The sequence below is a fragment of the Hetaerina americana genome, unplaced genomic scaffold (genome assembly GCF_022747635.1).
Source record: "Hetaerina americana unplaced genomic scaffold, ioHetAmer1.1.p SCAF_116, whole genome shotgun sequence".
NCBI classification, from domain to species: Eukaryota; Metazoa; Arthropoda; class Insecta; order Odonata; family Calopterygidae; genus Hetaerina; species Hetaerina americana.
In genome coordinates this window covers 227,907-253,756 of record NW_027286248.1, presented here as the reverse complement: position 1 = coordinate 253,756, position 25,850 = coordinate 227,907, and the positions used below count along the sequence as shown (strand labels likewise).

The 25,850-nt window shown below is 36.3% G+C and overlaps 2 protein-coding genes across 2 annotated transcripts in view; one reads left to right on the top strand and one right to left on the bottom strand.

Moving 5' to 3' along the window:
• Positions 1-8,382: 8,382 nt before the first annotated feature.
• Positions 8,383-17,270, bottom strand: LOC139685566 (transmembrane protein 234 homolog). The gene is made up of 6 exons (XM_071582513.1): positions 17,163-17,270; positions 15,090-15,170; positions 14,856-15,007; positions 10,603-10,669; positions 10,025-10,117; positions 8,383-8,807 (listed from the first exon to the last, which is right to left on the bottom strand). The coding sequence occupies exons 2-6, from the start codon at positions 15,130-15,132 to the stop codon at positions 8,692-8,694; spliced, it is 471 nt and encodes a 156-aa protein (XP_071438614.1). The 5' UTR covers positions 15,133-15,170; positions 17,163-17,270; the 3' UTR covers positions 8,383-8,691.
• LOC139685565 (uncharacterized) overlaps positions 17,263-25,850 on the top strand; it is a 71,622-nt gene continuing 63,034 nt past the window's right edge. Inside the window, exons 1-5 of the mRNA XM_071582512.1 lie at positions 17,263-17,796; positions 17,886-18,031; positions 18,281-18,388; positions 24,172-24,332; positions 24,415-24,549. Of these exons, the coding sequence (XP_071438613.1) occupies positions 18,295-18,388; positions 24,172-24,332; positions 24,415-24,549 (390 nt within the window). The 5' untranslated portion in view covers positions 17,263-17,796; positions 17,886-18,031; positions 18,281-18,294. The remainder of the gene's footprint in view (positions 17,797-17,885; positions 18,032-18,280; positions 18,389-24,171; positions 24,333-24,414; positions 24,550-25,850) is intronic.

Here is a 25,850-nt window from a genome sequence, read left to right as displayed (position 1 = left end):
TTTCGTTCAAGACGTCAGCTTCGGAGCGTACGTTATGCTCTCATACTGTATACTACTGATGAATCTTAAATTTATTAATATCCTACAGTGAAAGTAAAGAATAATAAAAAAATATGATACAAGTCCCTCCGTTTTACTTATTAAATATAAGAAATGGAAGAACTATTATCTCCCACCAAATCATAGGAGACAGAATAAGGATGAAAAACAGAACTGAAATAGCAAAGTAGCAAAATACTGTCTATTATTAAATTGTTTTACAATGATATCACCCAAAGCTCTCCGATACTTGTATCCACTTGGAGGACAAGCTTATACGAGGAAACAGGTGTTTGAGAAGATTTAGAACTTCGAGAATTTTTAAAATGCAGAAATAGTTTAGCAAATACTCCATAGTAAATACTGTTCTTAGTACTTCATGCGCCGAACATTAGAATTCAATATCACATGCCCATTAAATACAAAGGGGTAGAAAAACTTAATTAGCTTAGATTCCTTACCACGAGCAGACATCTTTGAAATGCTACGTGTGTAATAACGATACCATGAGAAATTACTATTTCGGTCCATGCATTCAATCCCATTAAAAAAAAAGAAATGTCAAGGATTTTGGATTTGCATGCGGAGTGACGGAGGCTTGACTCAAACCAAAGCTTGGCTTTGCCAACCCTCAATCGATGAGAGGTCCACTGGTCCCGGGAATCAGCCCGCCTATAACGCTTGCTTGCCCCCGTCACGACCCCGGATGAGGCTGGAATAACTTTAAGAGCACGCTACGTCGCCCCTCGGGCGCAGTGCCTTAACTCAGAGGACCGGTGATTTTCGAAGGAGGGCGTGATCGACCCTCGATTTGAGCCCTCCAAAGTGAAGGAATGTGAGATCATGAGAGCTCTCACTTCATGGCCATCGACGGACTCTCCCTTTGCGTGGGTAAACTTAAGTAACATGATTGGTGTGATTTAGAGATAGAAATTTTGATGGTGAAACATCCACATGGGAAGGATCTCCATCCAAAGTAAAGCAGACGCCTATACTGCCGCAGTCGATACCCTAGACGAGGGGTGGGTAACCGCCCATCGTCTAGGGTATCGACCGCGGCAGTATAGGCGTCAGCTTTACTTTGGATGGAGATCTCTCCCATATGGATGTTTCACCATCAAAATTTCTACCTCGAAATCATACCAATCATGTTCCTTAAGTTACCAGTGGCTCTTGTTCCATCTAAACTCGCACACCATTTGGCTAATATTCTAGGTACGCACGCTAAAACGTCTCAGGGTGTCCGCCCGCGTGTACCGTCTCACATGAGTTATATTACCTTTCCTGTTGCACATATACCAAAATTACTACATATGAGCAATAAAATAATAATTATGGAATTCTTACTGCGCTGAAAATTAAAGCCCCATTTGTCTATTGCCTGTAAAGGTAACTACTATAAGTTTACCCAACCATTCAGCAAATAATATCACCGATCTGCACAGCCGACTGATTAGCCTTTGTGCTGTTTCCCTGTCTGAGTGGGTGCAGAATTATGGGATCATTCACCCGGAGTGACGACATGGGGGACGGTGCGACGAATGGAGCGAGTGTAGAAATAGATTAGTGCTGCCATCAAGTCGTTAGGCCCAAGTCAAACGCGTTTTCTTGCCTTTCATTACAGTGGCGAGACCAAAGGGATGATATTCGACCATGAGAGTCTTTTAAATCTCTGACTGTTAATCTTCCCCGTATACCAAGCCTACCCCAGGTTTGTTTTTACTGCTGATTCATGTGATTATTAACAGGATGACAAGAAGCTCTTTAAGCTACTTAACATCCTCCAGTTGAAGGATGCAGACCGAGGGGCAGGAGGGGTGGAGGTTGGGGAAAGATGGGTCACCGAATTGGGATTACTCTGGGAGGAATAAAAGCGGTGGGTGCAGCGCGATAAAGGGAAGAGAGCCCAGGATAAGAGAACGGCAAGTATCGGCGTGTGCTGAGTTTCCATTTCATTTCCAACTCCCATGCAGACCGTGATTGCATTCTCCTTCCCCATCCTCTCCTACTCGCCTGGCGCTCCTTGTCGTACGAAAACGGTTTCATCGATGTTACAAACAATGGAGGAAATATTTAGGAGATATGCGAAGTATTAAATTATTTATAATCAGGTAATACACCGGTTAAGGTAGGTTTTTGGATAGAATTAATTACTAATTAAATAATTTGTGACCCATAGCAAAACACAACATCCTACTCTAGATCAGGTCCCTCTTCATCTCCGAGTACTTTCTTCCTTCCTTCATCCCGTCCAACATCCCTATCCTGTTCCTTCCCTTTCCTCTTTTGCCCAACATTCTACCCTCTATCACAGTCTTCAACATCCCACTGCCGGTCAACACCCCCTTCATCCACTTTTCCTGCCTCCATAGGATTGCTCCCAACAAACCCCTCTCTTCGCCCACCATACCAAGTACTTCCTCATTTGTTTTCTTCTCTGTCCATTTCACCTTCTCCATTCTTCTCCACACCCACATTTCAAAAGCCTCCAGTCTACGTCTATCCTCCTGCTTCAATGACCACGTTTCCGCACCGTACATAGCTACGCTCCATATCAAAGTTTTTACGAGTCTTTTCTTAATATCCTTACTAAAAGTCCCTCTCATCAACTCCCTCCTCCTTGTGAAAGCCTCTTTGCCTAGCGCAATTTTCTCCTTACGTCCCTACTACTTTGACCGTGTTGGTCCAAAACACTTCCGAGATACTTCCGAGAACCCTGTCTTGAGATAAATAATTAGTTCTTTTCCCATAATTATCCTCAATAGTGTTTTTAACATGACACTAACACTCAAATGCGTGATGCCTTTGTACCTGTCTCACTGAGAAACAAACGCTGTGCAGATTACCTTTCGTCTGGTTCTTACCCTTCAACCTATTTGACATGGGTGATCCTACCAGGAAGCAAGTATCATTGTTCCCACCAGCACGATGGCTCTATAGGTCATCAGAATACACAAGCCCTTCCACCACATCAAGGTTCTAGTCCATGGGGAGGGATTGGATTCGATATATAGATGACATAAGCTTCACTTTAAATACTCAAATAACCCAAAATATATTCTCAAATAGAGGTAAAACCATTATCATGAGGCCCATAACAAGAGGTTGAGAGAGTTTCCAACTGCTTCTATCTTGTATCAATTGGCATAGTATTTGCACATACTCTGGAGAGCAAACGTGTTTTTCAAGTTTTTTGGGTAATTTCCGACATTTTTGAACAATGCTTTCCTAAAAAAGTACTAAAATCTATGCCCATTAAAAATAAAAATAATCTCTGGTATACTGGGGAATTATTAGCTCTTAGAAATGATTTACTTAGTTACTATCACTCTTACAAAACCAGTGGAAGCCTGATTGACCAACAGGCTTACTTGAAGTACAAAAGAAATTATTATAATTCAGTTAGGTTTGCAAAAAATAAAGCTTATAAGGATTTTATATTGAATGCAAACAATAAACAAAAGGCAGCATGGAGAGTAATCAATGAAGAAGTTGGTCATGGTAATGGAAAAGAAAATCTTCCTTTCACCCCAGATGCTGTAAATAATTTTTTGTTAAAAGCTGTTGAAAACAATTTGTTCTCTCGAAACGTTGATGCTGCCAATATTGGCAGTTTTCTGCAAAATCTTCCTCCGAATAATTTAAATTTTAAATGAAATTTTGTTACTCCATTTGATATTATATCAACTGTTAAAAAATTTAAAAAATCTAACAGTAAGCATATTTATGGTTTTTCTGATTCCCTAATCAAGGGCATTATTGTGTTCATTGCAGAACCATTAGCTATGTTAGACAACTTATGTTTTGAGACAGGAAATTTTCCAACAGCTCTAAAATATTCCAAAACAGTACCTGTCTGTAAGAAAGGTGATAAAGATGATTTAGCTAACTATCACCCCATTTCCATAGTCCCAGTTTTTGGTAAAATCTTTGAAGCTATTATGAAAGATCAAATTTGTAATTTTTTTGAGTCAAATAATCTCTTTTCGAAATCACAGTATGGCTTTTGATCTGGGAAATCTACAATTTTGGCAGTAGAGTCCATAGTTAATTATATCATTAATGCATTTGAAGAGAAGGAGTCAGTCTCTGTAACAACATGTGATTTTAGTAAGGCCTTCGACTGTGTTAATCATTCAATATTACTAACAAAGCTAGAATATCAATGTATTAAGGGAATTTCACTGAAACTAATGAAGTCATATTTGGATGATCACCACCAACTGGTTGAACTTGATGGCTATCGATCTACAGCCCTTAAAGTAAAATGTGGTGTACCACAGGGCTCTGTGCTTGGCCCAATACTTTTCATCATCATGATTAATGATTTGCCCTGTAGTATGAAACCTATATCTGTTTTATATGCTGATGACACTACTTTTGTGCAAAAATGTCAACATCTAGAAGATGCAAAGGCACGATCTAGCGCTACGCAAAGACAGGCTAAGGAATGGTTTGATATAAATCATTTACATTTAAATACTAACAAAACTCAGCATATTGTGTGCAGTCTTAAATCAAAATTAACTGATGTTGAAACTGTTAAAATATTAGGAATTTATATTGATACAAAACTTAACTGGGAGACTCACGTCAGTCAGACCTGTATTAAACTGAGTAAAGCAGTTTATATATTAAGAAAGCTCAACTTTCTCATTTCAAATGAGTATCGTTTAACACTTTACCATGCAATTCTTCTTTCAATGTCATTTGAATTATGGTGTTGAGTTATGAGGTCATTCCCCACATGTTAAACAAATTTGGGTACTACAAAAGAGAGCTATTCGCTCTCCCGCATAATATACCACCACATGATTCCTGAAACCCTTATTTTATTAGGAAGGAAGCATGACTGTATTTAGTTTATATATCTTCAAGGCTCTTTTTCATGTGAAAGTCAATATAGAAACTTACCAATTAAGATCTAATATCCATAACTACTCCACAAGAGGTAAATCAAATCTAAATACTGCTTATTGTAGATTGTCATCAACTTACAACACATTTCATTATAAGAACATACGACTGTATAATTATCTGCCTACTCATTTGAAATCTGACGGTATCCAGAGTTTCAAGAATAGGGTATACATATACCTGGTTACTTGCTCACCCACTTTACTCATTGGATGAATTCTTTTGTGATAATCTTCATCGCATTTAAGAACTTATGCTTATATGTTAAATAATATTTATATTGACAACATTTAATATGGTTGTACCATTTTTCAAAATGAATTAAGTATTATTATTATAGTCTTATGAAATGGTTCCTTTCAGCAGTTGAGCGATTTCACTTACACTTCTGAATTCACTCAAAAATTGCATATTATGGGTGACTGTGACTAATGTATAAATTTTCTGGATTTACCCATTACACTTATGAAGGATCAATAAGTCTTCTCCGTAGTTCATAATCCTATTCATACTGATCATGTAATTCCCCTACACTCAAGATACTGTTACCATTATTAACTTTTAGCCTTTCCTTCATCTCTTCTAGTGTCATTGTTTAAAGAGAAATTGAACTAGTTAACCAAATAGCCTATCGAAATTGTTACATGCCAAGTTTAATAGATTCCCTAATCAATAATAATAAATGTTAGTGTTAACTGTGGTTTTTAGGCAATATCATTAATTAAATTGGTATGGAGGTTTCTACGGTGTTGAACAGCTTGTCTCCGCACTTCTGGGTTCTCCATCCACGTTAACAGTCTATGGGTTCACCTTTGACCAGAAGACCCAGGCAGGATGGCCAGCAAAACTATCATCACCCAAAGACATTTGATGTGGATGGAGAACCCGGAAGTGCAGAGAAAAGCAATATCATTACTTGTGAAGTTGAATGAATTCCAAAATGAGAATTTTGTTCTTCAAAACCCCATTAATTTTAAGTAGACTCTTTATAAAATGTTAAGATTCCGTTAATTCCTAGAAAAATTACATAATTTATCAATTGACGTACATTGGAACCTCCCCTAATGAGCATCTCGTACCAAGTTAATTTACACAATGAACAAAATTATAATTAACAGTGGGTGACTTTTCACATAATGAGTAACAAAGAGAGGATTCCTGGAATGATTGCAAGCCTGCTGCTTCAGTTTGCGTTTAGTACTCAATCTGATCGCATCTTGGTATCACTAGTGATCACAATATTTATAAACTCGTGTCCAGAATATTATTTGTGATTTTTTTTGCAAAGTTTAATAATATTTTAAGCATATTTTTTAAAATATCCCAGAGAAAAAGTCTTAAGAAAAGAGCCACAAGAGAACTGTAATAACTTTAAAAATTAAAAATCATTGAAAAGCAAGAAAGAGGAGTAAGTGTAGCTGACCAAGCATGTACATACAATCGGTCAACATCGATGAAGTGCACTATCCTCAAGAAAAAGGTCAAGATAAGAGGATAGATGTTTCTTAGGATATGACAAAAATTTCCCTGCAACAAAATTAGACTCCTCAACGATATTGAAAGGTTACTTTTCATATGGAGAGACAAAGAGTAATTGCAAAGAGATTCATTTAACGAGAGCATCAATTGCGAGAAGGCAAAAGCGATTTTTGCCGACCTCATTCAAAAGATACTAGAATCATCAATGGCTGAATAAGAAATGTTAAAGGGCAGCTGAGGGTGGTTAAAGAAGTTTAAGAGACGACCTTGCGTCCACAGACTTGAGAGGCATGGTGAAGTAGTGAACTCTGACTCAAAGGAAGCAGAGCACTTCATTGGTGACTTCAAGAGGCTCATATTGCTCTTCTCATAGGGTTACCTGCTGTAAGAGGTTTTTAATTGTGACAAAATGGGTCTCTTCTGGAAAAAGATGTCAAAGCACACCTATACACCAACAGAGGAGAATACATTGCCTGGCCACACGCCAATGAAAGACAGTCTTACGGGGCTCTTTTGCGCAAATGCAAGCAGCAATTTGAAAATGATACCCCTGCTTGTTTATAATTCAAAAACTCCTAAAGCTTTCAAGAAGCGTCAACTCCAGAAGAACAGGCTAAATGTGGAGGTCATGGTAAAGTATGAAAAACTGTTGCATGATACATTGCGCAGCATCACCCTAATAAGGAAATGGCTAAGCACACTACAAATTTATTCAATGATGATGTCGTGTTGCACTTTCACAAAATGTCGATGCATCGGTAAAAACTAATGTCATAAACAGCTTGTTAGCAAAAAAGAATTAGGAATGTACCACAAATAATAAACTATTTGCAGTTCTTTTTTGTTTTCTACAAATCAAATTCGTATTCCTGGTGGGTTTATTCCATGATAGAAGAAAATATGAAGATGATTCACAATCCTAAATCACGTATACGTAATTTTTGTAGATTAAAACTTTAACATAATTTATTTTTTCTAGCATGGATTACATTTTCATATTTTACATTAATTTATTAGGGAAAAAATGTTTTACTTTACGAGGAAGATCCAAACAAATTGTGCTCATTGTGCGAGGTTCCACCAAATGGTAATCAAGAGAATATATCAGATAGGCTCCAAAATTTCAACTCAAAGACTTACAAACACAATTTTAGAAATGATTGTGAAATACAAAGCAATCTTCCCAAACAACTTTCTCAACTGTGACCATACCAGACATTTTAATTTAAACATTTTAAATGCAGCAAATAGCCAATGTGAGTTTGATGTTCCAGAGGAACTGGAAATTTTAAAAAGGGTGTGACACTGAAGTGACCCTCATTGATGAATACTTGCACCTAGCCTTTTCTCCCATCCATGCAGATCTCATACAATCCATTCCCTCTCTACCTCTTTCCATCCTTCCTTTTCCTTCCCCCTCCTCACGGGGAGATTGGTGGCGGTTGCTTCCATGCCAAATCCCATGATGATCCTAAGGCAATGAAAGGCCGGTTGTGTGTGACTTTTTCATGATTATTTGTCAAATTTCCCAGAATTCATTGTGACAAAGACAATCTTGGCTTTGGACGAAACCACACAGAGTAGTCGTACCTGGAACTGCAATCCCAAATAGTGGAACTAACGTAACCACATAGGAAGAAAAAAAAACTAGAAACAATGCTTTAACAGAAGTAGCCAACTGAACATATCAAACATTTATTGATCCTATGCATTAATTTTCAAAGATAAATTAATAACCTTCCCCGGGTAATTTAAAATTTCCTTCATATCCTGATTTTCTCTTTTTTCTACGGTCCCAGAGACAAATCCAGATGAAAACCAAAAATATGTCAGCACACAATAATGAAAATAATCTAAATTAAGCTGGTACAATACATCCAAAAACCCATTCCATGAGTAAATACCTACATGACGGTTGGGTATCAAAAATATGACAGAACCAGGACCTAACATGTAATGACAAACATTTATTACAATAATTTAATACAAAACAATAATCATAAAACCCAGTGAGTGCTTTCATGCAACTCTAATTACACTTCAAATATCCATACTCTATTCACACAATAAAATAATCTCAAATAGGCAGATGCCTCATTATAACTTGATAAAAAAACATTAAGAGAAAGGAACTGGAGATGTTAACAGTACTACCTATTCCATCAATGTTATTGAGATCATTACTGCTATTGATGTCATAAATGCTATTGCTGACAAAAATTTAAATCCACTCCATTGAAAGAAAAATCTGACCACTCAATACGCATATGATGACATTTTTTTTTCATTTCCACTAGGACACTTCTCACCGACTTTATCCAAACAGCATAAACCGATACCAAGCATTATGAACACCATTCCCAGAATAGTTCCTGAAAATATTATAAAATTCTATTAAATAATGCTCCCCTTTACATGAAATGACCAAATATTCATGATCTCAACTGATTAACCAATGCACTAATATTAAGCAATGAAGTGAATAGTTGGACCACTCAGCAGTCCATGCCACTTCTCCTTCCATCCCACACTATCATCTTAGAAGTGTCATAGTGTGGAGTATATGAAGAATGATGGAAATAAACACCACAGCAGTCGAAGAAAAGAACTTGTTCAAAATGATGGGACTAATTCTGTGTCAAAGAATAGCTGCATCTTAAAAATCATTCATTGAGATTAAATGATGAAAATCAATCAATAAATGAACAAATAATAATGTACATAGAGAGTAACAGAAAGGTAAAAATCATGGAATAACCAATATATAAGAAGACACAGATACCATGGGCATACTACACTATAAGGTAGGTAAACATAGATGAAGTTGCAACACAATTTATCATGAAAGTAAAGAGAAAAGCAATAACAATAATAATAACATTTTATTTTCCACTAACCATACATGCCATGTAGGTATAAGGGTCCTCAAGTACAAAGAAAAGTACAAAATACAGGTAAATTTTAACACCATTAACATGCTTAAAAAAAGCAAACACATTAAATCGTGTAATAAGAACACAATGCATTATAACTGCTTGCCACTTAAAAATTCATTCAATGAAAAATAGCACGTTATTAGAAGAAGTTTTCTGAGTTTTAATTTGAAATTCAATAACTTTTCACTCGTTTTCAATGAGTGCGATTATTTTTAAATACTTACACCCGTTGCCATTGGGCTTTAGAATGTAATTTCTGTTACTTGTGTGGATGTTGTGATGATTACACGTTGAACAAGAGTGAATATCATTATTTGCGTGAAAGAGAGATGGATATTATTTTTTACGAAGGCAGACATGGCAAATATATACATGGATGGAATGGTGGAAACATTTAATTTTTTTAATAAGGACCTACTTGGTGTCCTATAAATCAGCACCAAGTACACATCAAATAAAAACTTTGTGGAACATGCACCCAGATGATCCCCAGAACACTATTCCACATGATGCCTTGGAGATAAAATTAGAATAATAAAAGAGTTTAAATATTTCACATTTAGAAGCCCATTGCCCTTGAAAAAAATATAAAGGGTTTGACTGAACACATACCGACACAAATGAAATACATATACACATATTTACAGACTTACTTTTGTCAACTGGCTCCTCTCCCAGAATTCGTCCCACAATCCAAGTAAACAAAAATGTCAATGCATTAGTCAGTGGCACAGCTAGAGAAATATCTGGAATAAAAATTTATCATTCCATGTAAAAAAATATGAGGCATTTAAATAAAAATACTATAGCAAGATATGTGTGTGTGTCTTTATATATATATATATATATATATATATATATATATATATATATATATATATATATATATATATATATGTATATGCATATATATATATATATATATATATATATATATATATATATATGTATATACATATACATACATATACATATATATATATATATATATATATATATATATATATATATATATATATATATGTGTGTGTGTGTAATTATGCATATGCACGTTATTTGTTATTGACAGAACACTTTGCATTTTCTAGGCAGTGGAAGTAATTCACAGAAACATGTTAATTACCATTAAAATTTTTGTTGATGTTAAATGATTAAGTCATTTTATAAAATTAATAGATATTAATTTAAACTACTGACTGGTACATTTAGAAGATAAAAATGAAGTACACACCTGTGTATTTCAGAGTAGAGAAGTATAAAACTGAGCCACCCTGATTAATGAGAAATGGAATGACGTACTGGAAAAAAATAAATGTTATTAAATTTTGCACATTTATTCCTGTTCACAGTGAAGAAGGAATCACACTTCTGTGGAGAGTGCAAAACTTTCATGCATAAGGCGTCTCCTAATAGAGTACAATAGTGACACAGTGGCTTATGTCCAAAACATTTATATGAATTACAAATATATTTTTGAGTTTTCTATAATAATGAACACAATAATTAGGATCAAAATGATTGAGATAATTTTAGTGCCATTTAAATGTAATATTTTAGAATCGATTCTTCAAATATTCGATGGTTCCTGGCTCAACTATGTAGAAGTTCATGTGCGTTAAATGAAGTACACAACATATTTTTCCACTGTTCTGTAAGAACAGTGGAAAAATTTATCAATTCAAGAATTAGCTTTTTTAATACAAAAAGCTACAAGTTGGTGATTTTTTTAGCACAAGCACATTGTTTTAGTCCTCCACCCGCATAAAAATCTTTTAAAGCATAAAAAAAGTCATGACATAAGAAAATTCTTCTGCAAATTTGAGCTAATTTGACAACTTTGAAAATTTCATTTCACATATTTCATTCACACAAGTCAGGTCTTGGCAATTATGCCATCTTCAGCACACCAGAAATACTTTGGGGTCTCAATGATAGTTTCATGGGGCTGACGCTGGTGGGAAAAAATATTCAGCAAAGGAATGTCAAAGAGATTCAATCAGCTATTAAAAGCAGAGGAAAGCTAGGACAAAACATGAACAAGAAGCAGAGGGGTGCATGGGAAAGGAAGCACTGCTATTCCACAAAATATAACTTCACTGTGACCAGTTTCATAAAAGCCCATGAATATGAGAGATATGAATCCCATGGCACACAGATTCCTCGGTCTTCCAAAGATACATAAGCCTAATATACCTGTGAGACTTATAGCTTTTAGAATGTGCAGCCCCAATCATCTGTTACCACGTAAATTGAAGTCCCTCTTTCGCCAATACTCATTATCCCAAAATATGGAGTGAAAAATAAACTCTCCCTCAGAAATGTATCATGGTGCCCTTATATGTAGTTAATTTATTCACCAGTAGTGTCCCCAAACCCACAGCCACACTTCTGATCATGCCATATTGAAAACAGTATTTAGGAAGACACCAGAACTGAAACACCACAATTATTTTTCCCAGGAGATTAAAATCAGTGGAAACATGAAAAATCATTCCTGGCAACTATGGAACTCAGCTGACTGGCCCAGGGGGAAGGAGGCAAGTCCTTCATAGTAGTGGTGGTTATAAGGGGAGGTGACAACTGACGTAATTTGGGTCATTGGAGATGCGTTGAGACACTTAGCAGAATTATAATGATGGAATGGGGGAAGGGTGGATGGAAACCCAAGCCTGATCTTGTAGAAGGGTGCCAAGGGTTGTAGTGTAACCTCTCTTCCAACGGACTGCATACACCACCTGAAGTACTCTCCACATATCGCCAAAGTGGGGATGGGGATACCCCGGACAAATCCCACCACTGCAAAGATTCCAACCCTGACCCTCAGGGTGGGAAGCTAGTGCACAGATTACAGCACTATCTACAATGCTTCCATGGTGTTCATCAAATAAAATCCTGAACCTGAGGAGTCAACTGCACCAGTAAGGAAATCACTAAAGATGATCCCACAATAGTTGGTATAGGAACCAGGAATATTAGGATATTGATTAGGGCATGAAAGTTAGAAAACATCTACTGAGAAAGTGGCAAACGTATGTATATACTAGGCATTTATGCATGGAGACTGAGGGTTGGCAAAGATTAAAGGAGTGACAGTTAAGGATTGGTTCAGACACCACAAAAGACGCAGGTATACATGGAAAATGCCAGGTGACTCGGGAAGATATCAGCTAGATTATATCCTGGTTAGACACAGGTTTAGGAACAGTGTGATAAATTCCCACAGCTTCCCGGGAGCGGATGCCGACTCAGACCACAATTTAGTTGTTATGAAATGTAGCGTACGTTTTAAAAAGATAAGGCAGGGGCGGCGAGTTAGAAAATGGAATATAGAAGCATTAAATGGGTTGAAAAGAAAGGAATACAAACAGGCGGTAGAGAAAATCATGGAGGACGGTAAAGAGCTAAGTACTATTGAAGAAAAATAGGAATGTATCAAAAAAGGGTTGTCTAAAGCGGCAAAAGACACTATTGGAACCGTTAACGCTAAAAGGACTCGTAAACCATGGATCACGGATGAGATGATTACAAAAATGGATGAGCGGCGAAAATGGAAGAATATAAATACAGAATTAGGCAAAATGAAGTACAAAGAATTGAACAATAAATTGAGGCGGGCAACAAATAAAGCAAAGGAAGCATGGTGGAAGACGCAGTGCGAGGATATGGAAAGTCTGCAGAGGAAGGGGGAAATCGGTGCGCTTTACAGCATAGTTAAATCTTTATCGGGAAGTAAGAAAGGGAGATCAACGATAGCAGTTAGAGATAAGGCCGGTAAGGTAATAGTTGACTCAGGAAAGATCCAAGAGAGATGGAAGGAATATGTAGAAGAACTATATAGTAAAGAGCTTAGACCAACAAAGTTAGACATTGAAAAGGAACATGACGTAGAGGAAGATAGCTTAGGTCCAGGCATACTAGACAATGAGATAGAAAGGGCATTAAGGGAGATGAAACTAAATAAGGCCGTGGGGGTAGATAACATTCCCGTGGAACTTTTGAAATGCTTGGGAAAATGTGGGAGGAAGAGGCTATATGGGCTGATCCGTAGTATTTATGAGGAGGGAATCTGGCCGGAAGACTTTGTGAGATCAGTTTTAGTTCCTATTCCGAAAAAGGTAAAGGCCACGTCATGTGAGGACTATAGGACAATTAGTTTGATATCCCACGCAGCTAAGGTTGTTCTCAGGATCATAAACAAAAGGATAGGGAGTAGGGCAAATGATTACTTAGGGGATGATCAGTTTGGGTTTAGGAAGGGGAGAGGTACGCGTGATGCCATTGCAGTAGTGAGATTATTAATCGAGAGGAATATAGAACACAACCAGGAGGTATTTGCCTGTTTCGTAGATTTCAAAAAAGCGTTTGATAGAGTAAATTGGGAAAAACTAATGAGTATATTGCAGAAAATAGAAATAGATTGGAGGGAAAGGAGGCTACTCCGCAACCTGTACATGTCTCAGACTGCTCAGGTGAGGATGGGAAACAGGGAGTCAGGATGGGCAGTGTTAGGAAGAGGTGTAAGGCAGGGTTGCCCATTATCACCGTTGCTGTTCAACCTGTACGCAGAAGAAATGATCAAAGAGGCATGGGAAGAACTCGAGGTAGGAATGAAAGTGGGCGGGGAATTCGTAAAATCAGTTAGGTTTGCTGATGACCAAGCTTTAGTTTGTCAGTCAGCCAAGGGGCTGCAAGCATTGCTGAGTGAATTGGAAATTCAGTGCGACAGGTATGGGATGAAAATCAATATTAATAAAACAAAGGTTATGAGATTTTCTAGAAAGAAAAAGGCCAAGCTTAACATTAAAATAGGAGGGCAAAAGCTAGAGCAGGTAGAACAGTTTACGTATCTCGGTAGTGTTTTGGACCAACATGGTCAAAGTAGTAGGGACGTAAGGAGAAGAATTGCGCTAGGCAAAGAGGCTTTCACAAGGAGGAGGGAGTTGATGACAGGGACTTTGAGTAAGGATGTTAAGAAAAGACTCGTAAAAACTTTGATATGGAGCGTAGCTATGTACGGAGCGGAAACGTGGTCATTGAAGCAGGAGGATAGACGTAGATTGGAGGCTTTTGAAATGTGGGTGTGGAGAAGAATGGAGAAGGTGAAATGGACAGAGAAGAAAACAAATGAGGAAGTACTTGGTATGGTGGGCGAAGAGAGGGGTTTGTTGGGAGAAATCCTATGGAGGCAGGAGAAGTGGTTGAAGGCGGTATTGACCGGCAGTGGGATCTTGAAGACTGTGATAGAGGGTAGAATGTTGGGCAAAAGAGGAAAGGGAAGGAACAGGATAGGGATGTTGAACGGGATGAAGGGAGGAAGAAAGTACTCAGAGATGAAGAGGGACGTGCTATAGAGTAGGATGATGGATTTTGTGTTTTGTTAGGAGTAATAAAATATTTGTTTGGTAGTTGTGTCCGTCCAAAAACCTACCTTAACCGGTAGATTACTTAAAAAAAAAAAAAAAATATGCCAATGAGTACACATACCTTCCAGTTCAGGACCAGGAACTTGATTTCATGCATAAACTGAAGAACAGCACTTCCTTGATTCACTCTCTCCACACCAACAGAACCCTTTTTTATCAGTGGATTGGTTGCTCCCCAAAGAAATGCAACAAAAACTAGGTACGCTGCTGTTCCTAAACAGAAAAATGGAATAATAAGCATTGATTAAGGCATGTAGAAGATAAAAATACACGCAATCAACAGGTAATGTCTCACCAAGTGAGGTGCCCATTGCCTGATGTGAAGAGGACGCTACCATATCATTCTTTGCGCTGCAAATACCAGTGCTTCAAATACCTGCAATGAAAGGAGTAAAGGATGGAATCCAAATCATGGCTAGGGTCAAACAACACATGATTCAATTGGCTATGATCAACTTATAACTACATTTATGGTGAACCAATTCCGGGTGGCATGTAATGCCTCCTATAGCCTTGAATTTATAGTACATAAGCTATGTATGCTACTGATGCCCAGTGTTCCAAAACAGCGGCACTTAAACCAGCAGAAAAATAAATGAAGACAATCAGTTGAAAAATCTAAAATTCAGTAAGAACATGCGGATAAAGTGAGGCGAGATTGAAAATATTGGTAGAAAAACGATCAACATCAACCACCTATTTCATGCTATGGAGGTTATAAAAGGCCTTTGAAAATGCAGGGTGGAACAAGTTCAAATTGCTGGGAAAACTTTAACCAAATACAACAAAATGAAAATAATCGTCAACTCGACATAATCAACTCGCCCACGCTAAAAATTAAATAATCCTGAGAACTACTATGTAGTTCTCAGGATTATTTAATTAGTAATTACAGCCAAGTAGCAATTACAGCTAAACTCTTTATAGTTTTGCCACTGACATTTGTGTCCCATTATTTATTCAGACCAATGTGACTTTCTAGATAATTGAGCATACGAATGTTAACATAATAATTTTACCAGTGTTTCTAAAATGACATGGGAACTTGTATACACTAATATTTTTCTGCTGATCAGCCAGATGTTTATCTACAGAAATGTTGACTCCAAACATACGTTTCGTCAATTGGAAACGGTTGGACGAGAAAACGTCAGTAATCAGTGTTGACCGGCAAGGGATGTTAGATCTCCCTAATGATGTGGCTAGGCGGTTAAGAATATTAACGGCTAATGTTATCTTCAAACTGTTTGAAACTTAATTAATCTACTTGCATTCTTAAAGATACACCCATGTATACTTTCTCTCCACTGGAATTAGTGAACCGAAAAGTATCTTGACCAAATTGTGGAAATGTCATTTACTTAATTTTCTTATCTGCAATTATTTAACAATTTTAACAACAACAGCCCCCTTTCCAGAAGAACGCCCAACGCCCATTTCGCGCTGGCGGGCTAACCAACGAAGCTTGACGCTCCATTGGCCGATAAGAAAGACTCAGGTCTGCTGACCAATCGGATCATCGGTAGCGCTATGTTTAAATTTGCCTAAACCCTGGAAGAATTAATTATATGGTTCCACAATAATCATCTCAGCTATTGAATTTTTGCGCAGCAATTATTTTCATTAATAATTTCAACAATGAATATAAAAAACGCAATTGTCCTAATTACGTCGAGGTGAAATCCCAAATACATTCCTAGTAAATATGTTACCACACAAGTTGAACTGAAATAAATATGATCATGACGATGGACTACAATTCCAAAAAAGTAACAGCCCTTCACAGTCAGCATTCAAAAGTAATTTCCCTGTAATTCACAACAACATTAGATGGCCCTAAAGCTTACTATCTTACAACTTAATTCAGATGGCCCTAAAGGATCCAATGAAAGGGCGTAAGATGTAAAAAAAATGTCAATTTTGAATATTGTAAGCCAAGTAACGACGGTGCTACAAAATATTTACAAAGACAGCATTATTACTCTTTCTTCAGGATTGAATAAAAATAACCGCAAAGAGAGCCAATTGAAGGCGCAGTTAGGCTGATTCTAATATTTAGAATGAAACAAAGGTAACACATAGCTAGTGCAATGGGCTAAGATACCAATGCATTATTGTCACAGCCATTTATGATTTTGAGGTAGACAAATATTAGCCAAGTAGAATAACAGCCATCCTTTATTACAACGATTACAATATAGCTTCTAAACAAACACTGTCAACCACCAGAACATGGGTAACATTCATTCCAGACGAACAATAATTCCTAAATATTATTTAATTATGACGAAATATAACAAATTACTACTCTTATACGAATTAATGGCAGCAAATGAAAAAATATGCAAGGAAACTTAGAAAAACATACCAATTTATTGGATTCCGATTAACTGTAGAATATTATCTGAGTTCATTTGTTTTCCGATATTTTCTAACGACAAGAGTAAGTCCATGAGCGTACGTTGGAGGAATTGTGGTTACTTGTGGGAAGTCGATGTGTAAATTTATTTGATATATTTCATGAAGTCATTATGATCTACAATGATATAAATTTGAAAGACCGTCTGTTTGACGATCTACGGTGTCTGGAAATGAGACTGAATCAGCGGAGTCTTTCTTAGTTGCTCGTCAAGCGGAACCTCCCACTCATGCCTTGATGGACGTTTTAAGTTAGACGAATATTGTACACCTGTGCCGCTACAGGTTTCTTCTCGGATCAGTACAGTATCAGTATCTGCCAGAATTATTCTTGGCTCAATAAGAGTTGCATAATTTAAATTTCTGTGTAAAGAATATTTTGTGGAAATGTTTTTGGTGGATTTCGTACATTTTCTACTTCAGAGAAATGAGGTAATAACGACAATAAATCTTGAAAAAGTTATATGATATTGCTTTTTATCGTTATAAATAGGAAAAGTAGTATTTTCGAGAAAGGTTGCTGTCAGAGCATAGTTGAACATTGAAACACTTAAAATGAGGTGGATGATTCTACAAGCGATTATGTAATCACTCGTTTGTATCCTTACGAAGGAAGTTCCTAATTCTCGATGTTTGTTTTTTGAAAAACACGGCTGTGACTATTTGTGGTTAGTTTTTTCAAGGTCACTTCTTGATGACAGATTAAGAGCTGAAGAGAAGTCTCGGAGCTTATAAATTCATCACGTCTTTCCTCGAGTCAAAGACAGCGTCCAAGTACTATTTGAAGTTGTTCTTGCGTCGACTTAGTTCCAAGGACAGGTAATGAGGTCTACTATGTCGCGGAATAGTTTTGCAGTCTATTAGTCACATTTGAACACTTAATTGGTATAAGCGAGTGGCATTGAGCAATGTACAAATAACCACGTTTCGTCATCATATTATTCATCCCAGAACTTCTTACCTATGAGATGTTCTTAATCAATGCACTGCTTTCAGCTAAGCTTCAAAAGGGCCATATAATAGCTCGAATGCGATTCATTTTAATTACTGCATCCTAATTGAATGTAGGACTTATTTTCAGAATGGATGGAAAGCCGAGAAACCTTGCGACCTTGTCGATAGAGGAGATGAAGACGTTTCTCTGTTCTTTTGATACCATTGTGTTGGACTGTGATGGTAGGTTGTTCCTTAGCGTTGAATTCATTCATTTCGTCTCATCATTTTTATTGATTTTACCATTTCTGCCCTTAAAAGCATCATTGTGCCAGTGGTAATTTTCATAAGTCAAAGGATCATGATTCATTCGGTAAATGTTCTTTGGTTGACGTGACTACGTGTTATAAATATTTAAAGCATTAAATTGTTTGTATATTTCGCCGTTGAAAGATATTGTGGGTGATTCGTTAATCCTTGAGTAATAATTCAAGTTAATTATCGGTTGGTATGGAGCTATGATAGTGATAATATGTGTTGGTGGCTTTTCAGATATGTCAGTGCTAATTTCTACTGCACTTTGCATTAATGGGGTTCCTTATTGTGATTTGAGCAAGAATTATACAGCATTATACCTTTTTTTACTAATCTGTTCATTTTGTTAGGCTGGTATAGCTCTTTGGTGGGATTTTATTATGTTGAAAAAATTAAAGCCATACAGGAGTGGTGTATCCAACATTTTATCAGGTGTCATTGTACTTGTTTCAAGTATGGGGATTTTGACGTCAAATATTGCATTTGCTCAAATTATTTTTACAGATTAAACTTAAAGTTTTTTAAAGCATGCCATCAGTTGTCACAAAAATTATGTACAGGTATCTAATCTCAATCTCAGGTATATCCTCAATATTTATAGTGAATGTGATTCTCTGCGAAAATTCTCATTAGAAATCGCAGCTATGTCTTATATAAATTTTTATGTGGTGGAAAAATACATGTCTACAGTTATTCACATATTTAGGCTGTATTAAAGGAAGTCTGCTTATAATGGTGCGCACAAGCAAAAATGTAGCATTGTTTTAAATGCTTAGAAAATTCAATTAAATGGTGCAGACCTGTTTTGTTATTAATAAAATCCCCTAAAACACAATTACCTACCATTCTTAATTATGCAGAATAATATTTAAATCTTTCTTTTGTAGGTTTTTCACTAAAGGAAATAATTTCAAAATTTTAAACTACATCAGGTACTTCCTTTGGGATATTTTGTAGAAGTTCAAGTATAGAATTACCCTTTGAAATGAGTCTGACTTATAGCTTTCCCTTTGTGGTATTTTGATTGTATATTACCTGCCTTCCCTAAAATTCAAAAGCCACATTTATTTTCGAATTTGTGCTTCTAATGCATATTTGCGTTGCAGTTAATTATTTACATGCATATTTATGTTCAGTTTCCCCATGTAGGTATGTAGTTAATTTTAAGGCCTTAATTCTTTGTTGGTAATTTTTCCATTTCATCATCCGACTTGTTAAAATTATTGAGTGTAATTGGGCAGCCTTTTCTTCAATTCAGCCTCAGGTGAAGTGAATGCAAAGTAAGATGTTCCATGACATGTAAATTATGAAATATTATGCTGTTGGGAGCATATGAAGCTAATTCACCATACTCTTGCCCATTTTGCCAATGAAGCAATTTGCTGATTGGGTAGCCAATCCATATACTTTTATATTGGTAGAGTATTTATTAGTAGATTTTGTTATTACCATAATATATTACTGTTTATTGATTTTTTAAAGGAATGTATGTAGAAATATGGTCCTTACTTATTCGATACTGAAAGTTTCTTATCTCAATCAATGTCACAGAAGTTGCAACCCTAGATGCTGCATTTTTTCAATGTATATAACTTATTCTGTAGCTAGTTCATTACTTGATTGCATATAGTGAGATTGGTTGCTTCATTTTTTTAACTAATCTAGAAAACACTCGTATGATTTCCTAGTCTACCCTAAAGTTCTGATCCAAGTCTGGAAATATTTTTTGATAGCTCCTTGAATTCCAAAAAATGGTGTTCTTATGAGGCTTATCTGTTGTGGGACCTAAGGGTGTGGGAATTTGGGAGATGTTTCCCCTCCCCCCACCCCAGCCCTTATCCTAACTGATATTCTGGCATACGCCACATGCTCTTACTCTTAGGCTGTAAGATACACATGGACATTATAAAAATAACCAAGTTTCTTGGACTTAAGCGGTATCAACTTTTGAAGTTTCGTGTCCTATTGCTTACTAGTGACAGGGAAAGATACATTCTAAGTGAATAACTCTAGCTGATAATGTAACCATGTATTTCACTGGTAATGAGCTGGTATAAAAAGAGGTTCTCAGTATTATCTGTAGAAAGTCATCAAGTAGTTAATGTCAAAACGCCTTTTAGGTTTAAAAATCACCACTAATTGGAGAAAGGTTAATGCCACCCAGGTTATCACAGCTTTCCTAAGTATTTTTCTCTGCGTAACTCTGACATTTACTTTAATCACAATGCTTCCAAAGTTGTGTTAAACTTTGATGAGTTTTTTCATGACATGGTGGTAAAAGTGACCATGATGATGTCTATTCATTGGTTTTCTGATTTCCCAAAGTTGGTTTCACAATATTTCTACGCATCGGTCCACTACTCTCTTCACATTCGTTCAGTCTGAATAGCAGAAAAAACTTGTTCACTAGTATCACTTGCAGTTGGGTTCAAATTGCAAATTTTCTACAAGTGTAACTTTATTGATTTGATATTGTTTCCATCTATTTTATGGTGCTTTGCATAATGTAAGTAGTAGGTATTGAGTATTGTTGTTGAAAAAATAACAGCCACTGACCTCATATATTGATATTCACTGGAGCCTATCAATCTGCCCAGCCACCAGTGGATCCGACATATAATGGCTGCTCAAGGAGGTGGTCTGAATGGAGGTGAAGTTGTACCTGTGAGGAGAAAAAATCTGTGAAATGGAAGACTTTAAATGATGGTTATTTGGTTGTGTATGTTAGGAGCACAGAAATATACCACAAATGTAATTTTAAAAAGAGGCAATAGCAAGGTAATGATTTTAAATTTAAATATCTTCATTTGATGCCTAGAGGTAGCTAACATAATAGTTTTGTTCACATCAATCTAAGGATAATTAGTTTAGCTGTATAAAAAATAATGCATATTACTGTAATGCTTCCTAAAATATTCAAGCAACCCATTGATTTCTACAAAATGTTCACATAAAAGCCTTCTGTGGCTTATATCATCAGTCATTACTCCAATGGCAAGTAACTTCTTAATGTGCACAGTTAATGACTTCTTCTGTTATTTTCTTGGAATTCATTTTATGATTCCCATTTTTCTCCCTGTGCATCAGAATATCATTCTTTTTTCTTAAGTTATTATTTATTTACATCTTTTATTTCCTCGCAAAAATTTCATTCCCCCTCCACCGGATCAATTTCCTCGAGATTCGGTATAGTGTTGCTTTTTGCTTATTTTGCTGTTCTTGCGTGCTAGCAATTTGACCTCCGGTCAATCACAGATGGGGGAGTGAAGCCAACAAGGGATAGAAACAATTTATGCACCTGAGATTGTTTTTCATAATTAGTCTGAAGGCTTGAAATAAACACATCACTCAGGAGACCTTTTGAATTACCTAATATCAATTTCAATTGTGAACTAACTGATTAATGGAGAATTGGTGGAACCTGTAGGCGCTGACCAATGGAGAAGCTCTTTGACAGTGCTACTACTTGGAAGACCTTGCCTTAACTTTTAAAAGGGCATTTGTGAATTTGTCTCTATCATGCAATATTCTACAGAACAAATATCTGTGTTAGGAGTGGCTGCAGGTAGTTGTATGTTTCTTTCCTTAAGGGCAGAGGCTGCCATGGATTCTCTGCCACCCCACTGTTGGTATAGTAGGGTCTTCAGGCCAGCCACATTAAACATGGCTAAGGATAATTTTCCCAGAAAATTTGAATCTAAAACACCATTTGGCTCCCTTAAGTGGAACCCTGTAAGAGTATAGATGTTTTCATGAAAAATCTTGAAACCGAGCTGGTCACTGGCAGGGTTAGTAGTTAACTGCTTGCCTTAAAGGATCCTCATAGGCACAAGTCCCAGGTATGTGGACCCCGAAAGAAGGAGAAATGTCCCATAGAAGTGGAAATGTTAAGTTTCTTTTTACCCTCATCCCATAGAGGTGACGGCATAGTAATGGCAATTTAGGTGAATCAGGTTAAACCACACATCACATTTTCATAGCCAGAAATATTTTTGTTGAGTACTAACGTAGCATCTTCTTTCAGTTTGTGCGAAGCCGTAGTTATTTGATCAGTCTTCTGAATCACTTTTGGTTCAAAGTTGCATCCAGAGAAGGGTCATGATGAGGACTATTGGAAATTCTTGATGATAAAGAGAGTTAATGTATCAGTTTATGAATGTCACATAAACTAAATAAGTATGTAAGAATGGGACTGTATGGAAGAAAAAAGTGAAATAGAATAGTTTCCTTAAACCACATGCTAAAAGTAGGTTCTTTTGAAAGACTACAGTCGGAGAGAGAGCAGCATGAAGTTGATAAATGCGTACACTTTATTATAATTCATTTTCTTGCTATTGAATTATGTAATGCATGGCTGAATTCAAGTTGTAGTCATTTTGAAACTGTTGCCTCCAAGATGATGATTTTTGCTATAGGAAATTGATTCATGTTTATCAAATGTAGGTACTTTCAAAACTTGCATTCATGTGGTATAGACACATAAATATCAACAGCTGCCTATACAAGACAATTATAAGCAGTTGAAACATTGGTGATTCTGAAGAGTAAGTTTGAAATACTGATGAGCAGTTCCATGAAAAGAGGGAGGATGAAGAAGTTGAAATCTGTGGGACACATTTTGAAACAAATTGGTTTGATGAGGATAGAAGGAGCAGTTAGTGGGAAGAAACACGGTGGAATGTGCAGGATGGGATGCTTGAAGCAAATAATAGGAAGCGTGAAAGGGAAGAAATGGAGAGAGAGCTAGGTTATTGTTGAGTGGAATAGTTTCACCCTGCAAATGACAATTTTTCAGTGCTCAATCAACTCTGATGATGCCATATGCTGTGCTGTAAGTAGAGGAAGATTCATCAGGTCACTTTGCCATTTGCAAACATGCTATACAGGAAATGCAAAATGCTTGAATCACCAACCAAGGGTATTTTTACTAATTATCTGTTAATGCTTGACTTCCCTATCTGTACACCGAGTTGTGTTCGTTATTATTCTTGCATTCGGGAGTCAAATTATAGCCCACACATCTTGATTTCGACCTTGCCACAAGTTGGGTTCCCACATTTAATTCATAGTTACACCATTTCTATGTGATGTTTAGTGCTGGTATTTCATTCTAACTGACCAATTGAAAATAATTAATTCCATTGCAATTAATCTAATCCCTTTGTCAGTTGCTACCATTGTATGAGCTTTTTAAACTTATTTTTAGATTTTCCATTATTTTTTCAATTTTGTGGAATGCATTGTTTAATGTCTTGTGATAGTGACACTGGAGTGTCACTATCACAAGATCTAATAGAGAGATACAAATTTCTACTTTATACCTAGAAAGCTCAGAAAGTACTAATTTATTGCTAGTTTCAAAAATTACTGTTTTATGCAGTATATATTTTTTTACAAAAAAAGCCATGGGAAAATAGACTAATTGCTGCTACCTCAACTTTATGCATAATTGCATGTGATAGTTCTGAAAATTTCCTAATCTCTTCTCCTACCTTTAATTATATATGCCATATTTTAGAGCAGTTGGTTCCTTCATGCGCTAAATTCACTCCTAGCTTGTATAATAGGTACTTGTTATACATAAAGTGTCATAGGTATTTGGTATTGCTAGTCAATGTTAAGTGCATGAGACCATTAATGGCCATTCATTGTAATGGTGCTTCATGTTCTTGCAAAATAATGTTACTAATTATATCTTTTTATATTTCCAGGTGTAGTTTGGATGCCAGGGAAAACATTCCCACGGACTGACCATGTTATCAAAAGACTCAGGGAATTAGGGAAAAAAATAATATTTTTTAGTAACAATTCCTTGTCAACAAGAGAAGAATATCTTGCCAAGTTTGCTAAACATGGAATTCCTATTGAAAAAGTAAATATAAATTTGTATTCTGATCTATTGTTACATTCGGCATAGCCATGGCAGTAATTAATCCTGGTATTTTTAATTTCAGGCTGATATAGTTATCCCCTCTGTGGTGGCAGGTGACTATCTCAAGAGTAAGAATTTTAAAAAGAAAGTTTACCTAGTGGGAAGTGATGCTTCCCAAAAAGAAATGGAATCATTTGGAATTTCCATTGTCAGAGAGGTTAGTATTCTGAATATTTAATCTCTTCTCTGTTACCATTAATGGGGACTAATGCTCCTGTAGCAAAAACTTTTTTTTAAACTTCTACCATAATGGAAAACTATGAGTAAAATTGCATGCATTAATTACAAAATGTTGAGCTTTGGATAGGTGCCCACCTGTCAAGGAATGTTGAGCTTCAATTATCTCTACTGGAATAAACGTATAAACTGGATGAGGTTTCATTCTTCTTTTTGCTGTGATTTAATGGGCTAAACTGAAATAATTGCGGCTGGGTTATGTATTATACTTCAAGTGTTTGATGCAATTCATGCTGATGTTGGGAGTTGCAGGACAGGAACAGTAAAATTGGCATCATGATACAAATTTTGTTTTGCTTAACTTGATGTTTTTCAGAAATGCTAAAGAATTTTATTGAATTCAAATTCTGAAATGTGATCATTTAATATGGAAAAAAATGTTGAACTTATATATTAATAAATAAGGGGGTCGTGGTAGTCCAGGGGTAGAGCATTGGACTACTGACCGGAGGGCCCACGTTCGAATCCTGGGCAAGCCTCTCTGGGCACCATCAGCTGAGCCCAAGCTGTGTGATGTTTTGGGTACCAGATCTTCCTGAGAAACCATAACCGGCGTAGGAAAAGGAACTGGCCCCCCTACCCTGATGTGTGAATTTCACACGTTGTCAAGCTTAGTACTGGGTGAACTCTACCATCACCTACCAAACCGACCATCGGCCTGATTACTGTGTATATGGTTTTTTTTATATTATGGAATAGAAGATGTGAAAATATAAAAAAGTGCTCTCATAGTTGGAGATACAATGATGCTTTAGTGGAAATGGCATATTGATTGAATGTGGCAATTACTTATTTTGATTATCCAAGTAGTAGCTGTCAATGAGATCAATCCTAAAAATATTCTAAACCAATGATTTCTTAAAGAAAATATTATTAAAGCCTCATGAATGTTAATTTGAAATATATGTTTGAAAATATTTTTTTTTTGGTCCATTTTAATGTAATATACATTGGAAAGCTTAGGTTGAATTAATAATGATAAATATTTCAGGTATCTCCTTCACTCTTTAAATTCCAGTTTGAAGGATTTATCTAATCTATCCATTTTCTGTGGCCTTGATTTTATCATTGAACCATGAGTTTCCTCTTATGCAATTTGGCTTATCTGTCATTTCAGATAACTCCTCAAAATCTTTTCTTTCCCACTCCTACACACTGTCTTCTCCCTCAAGGATTTGAGCATTTATCTCGCTGTGATTGATGATAGCATAAAGTTAGTAT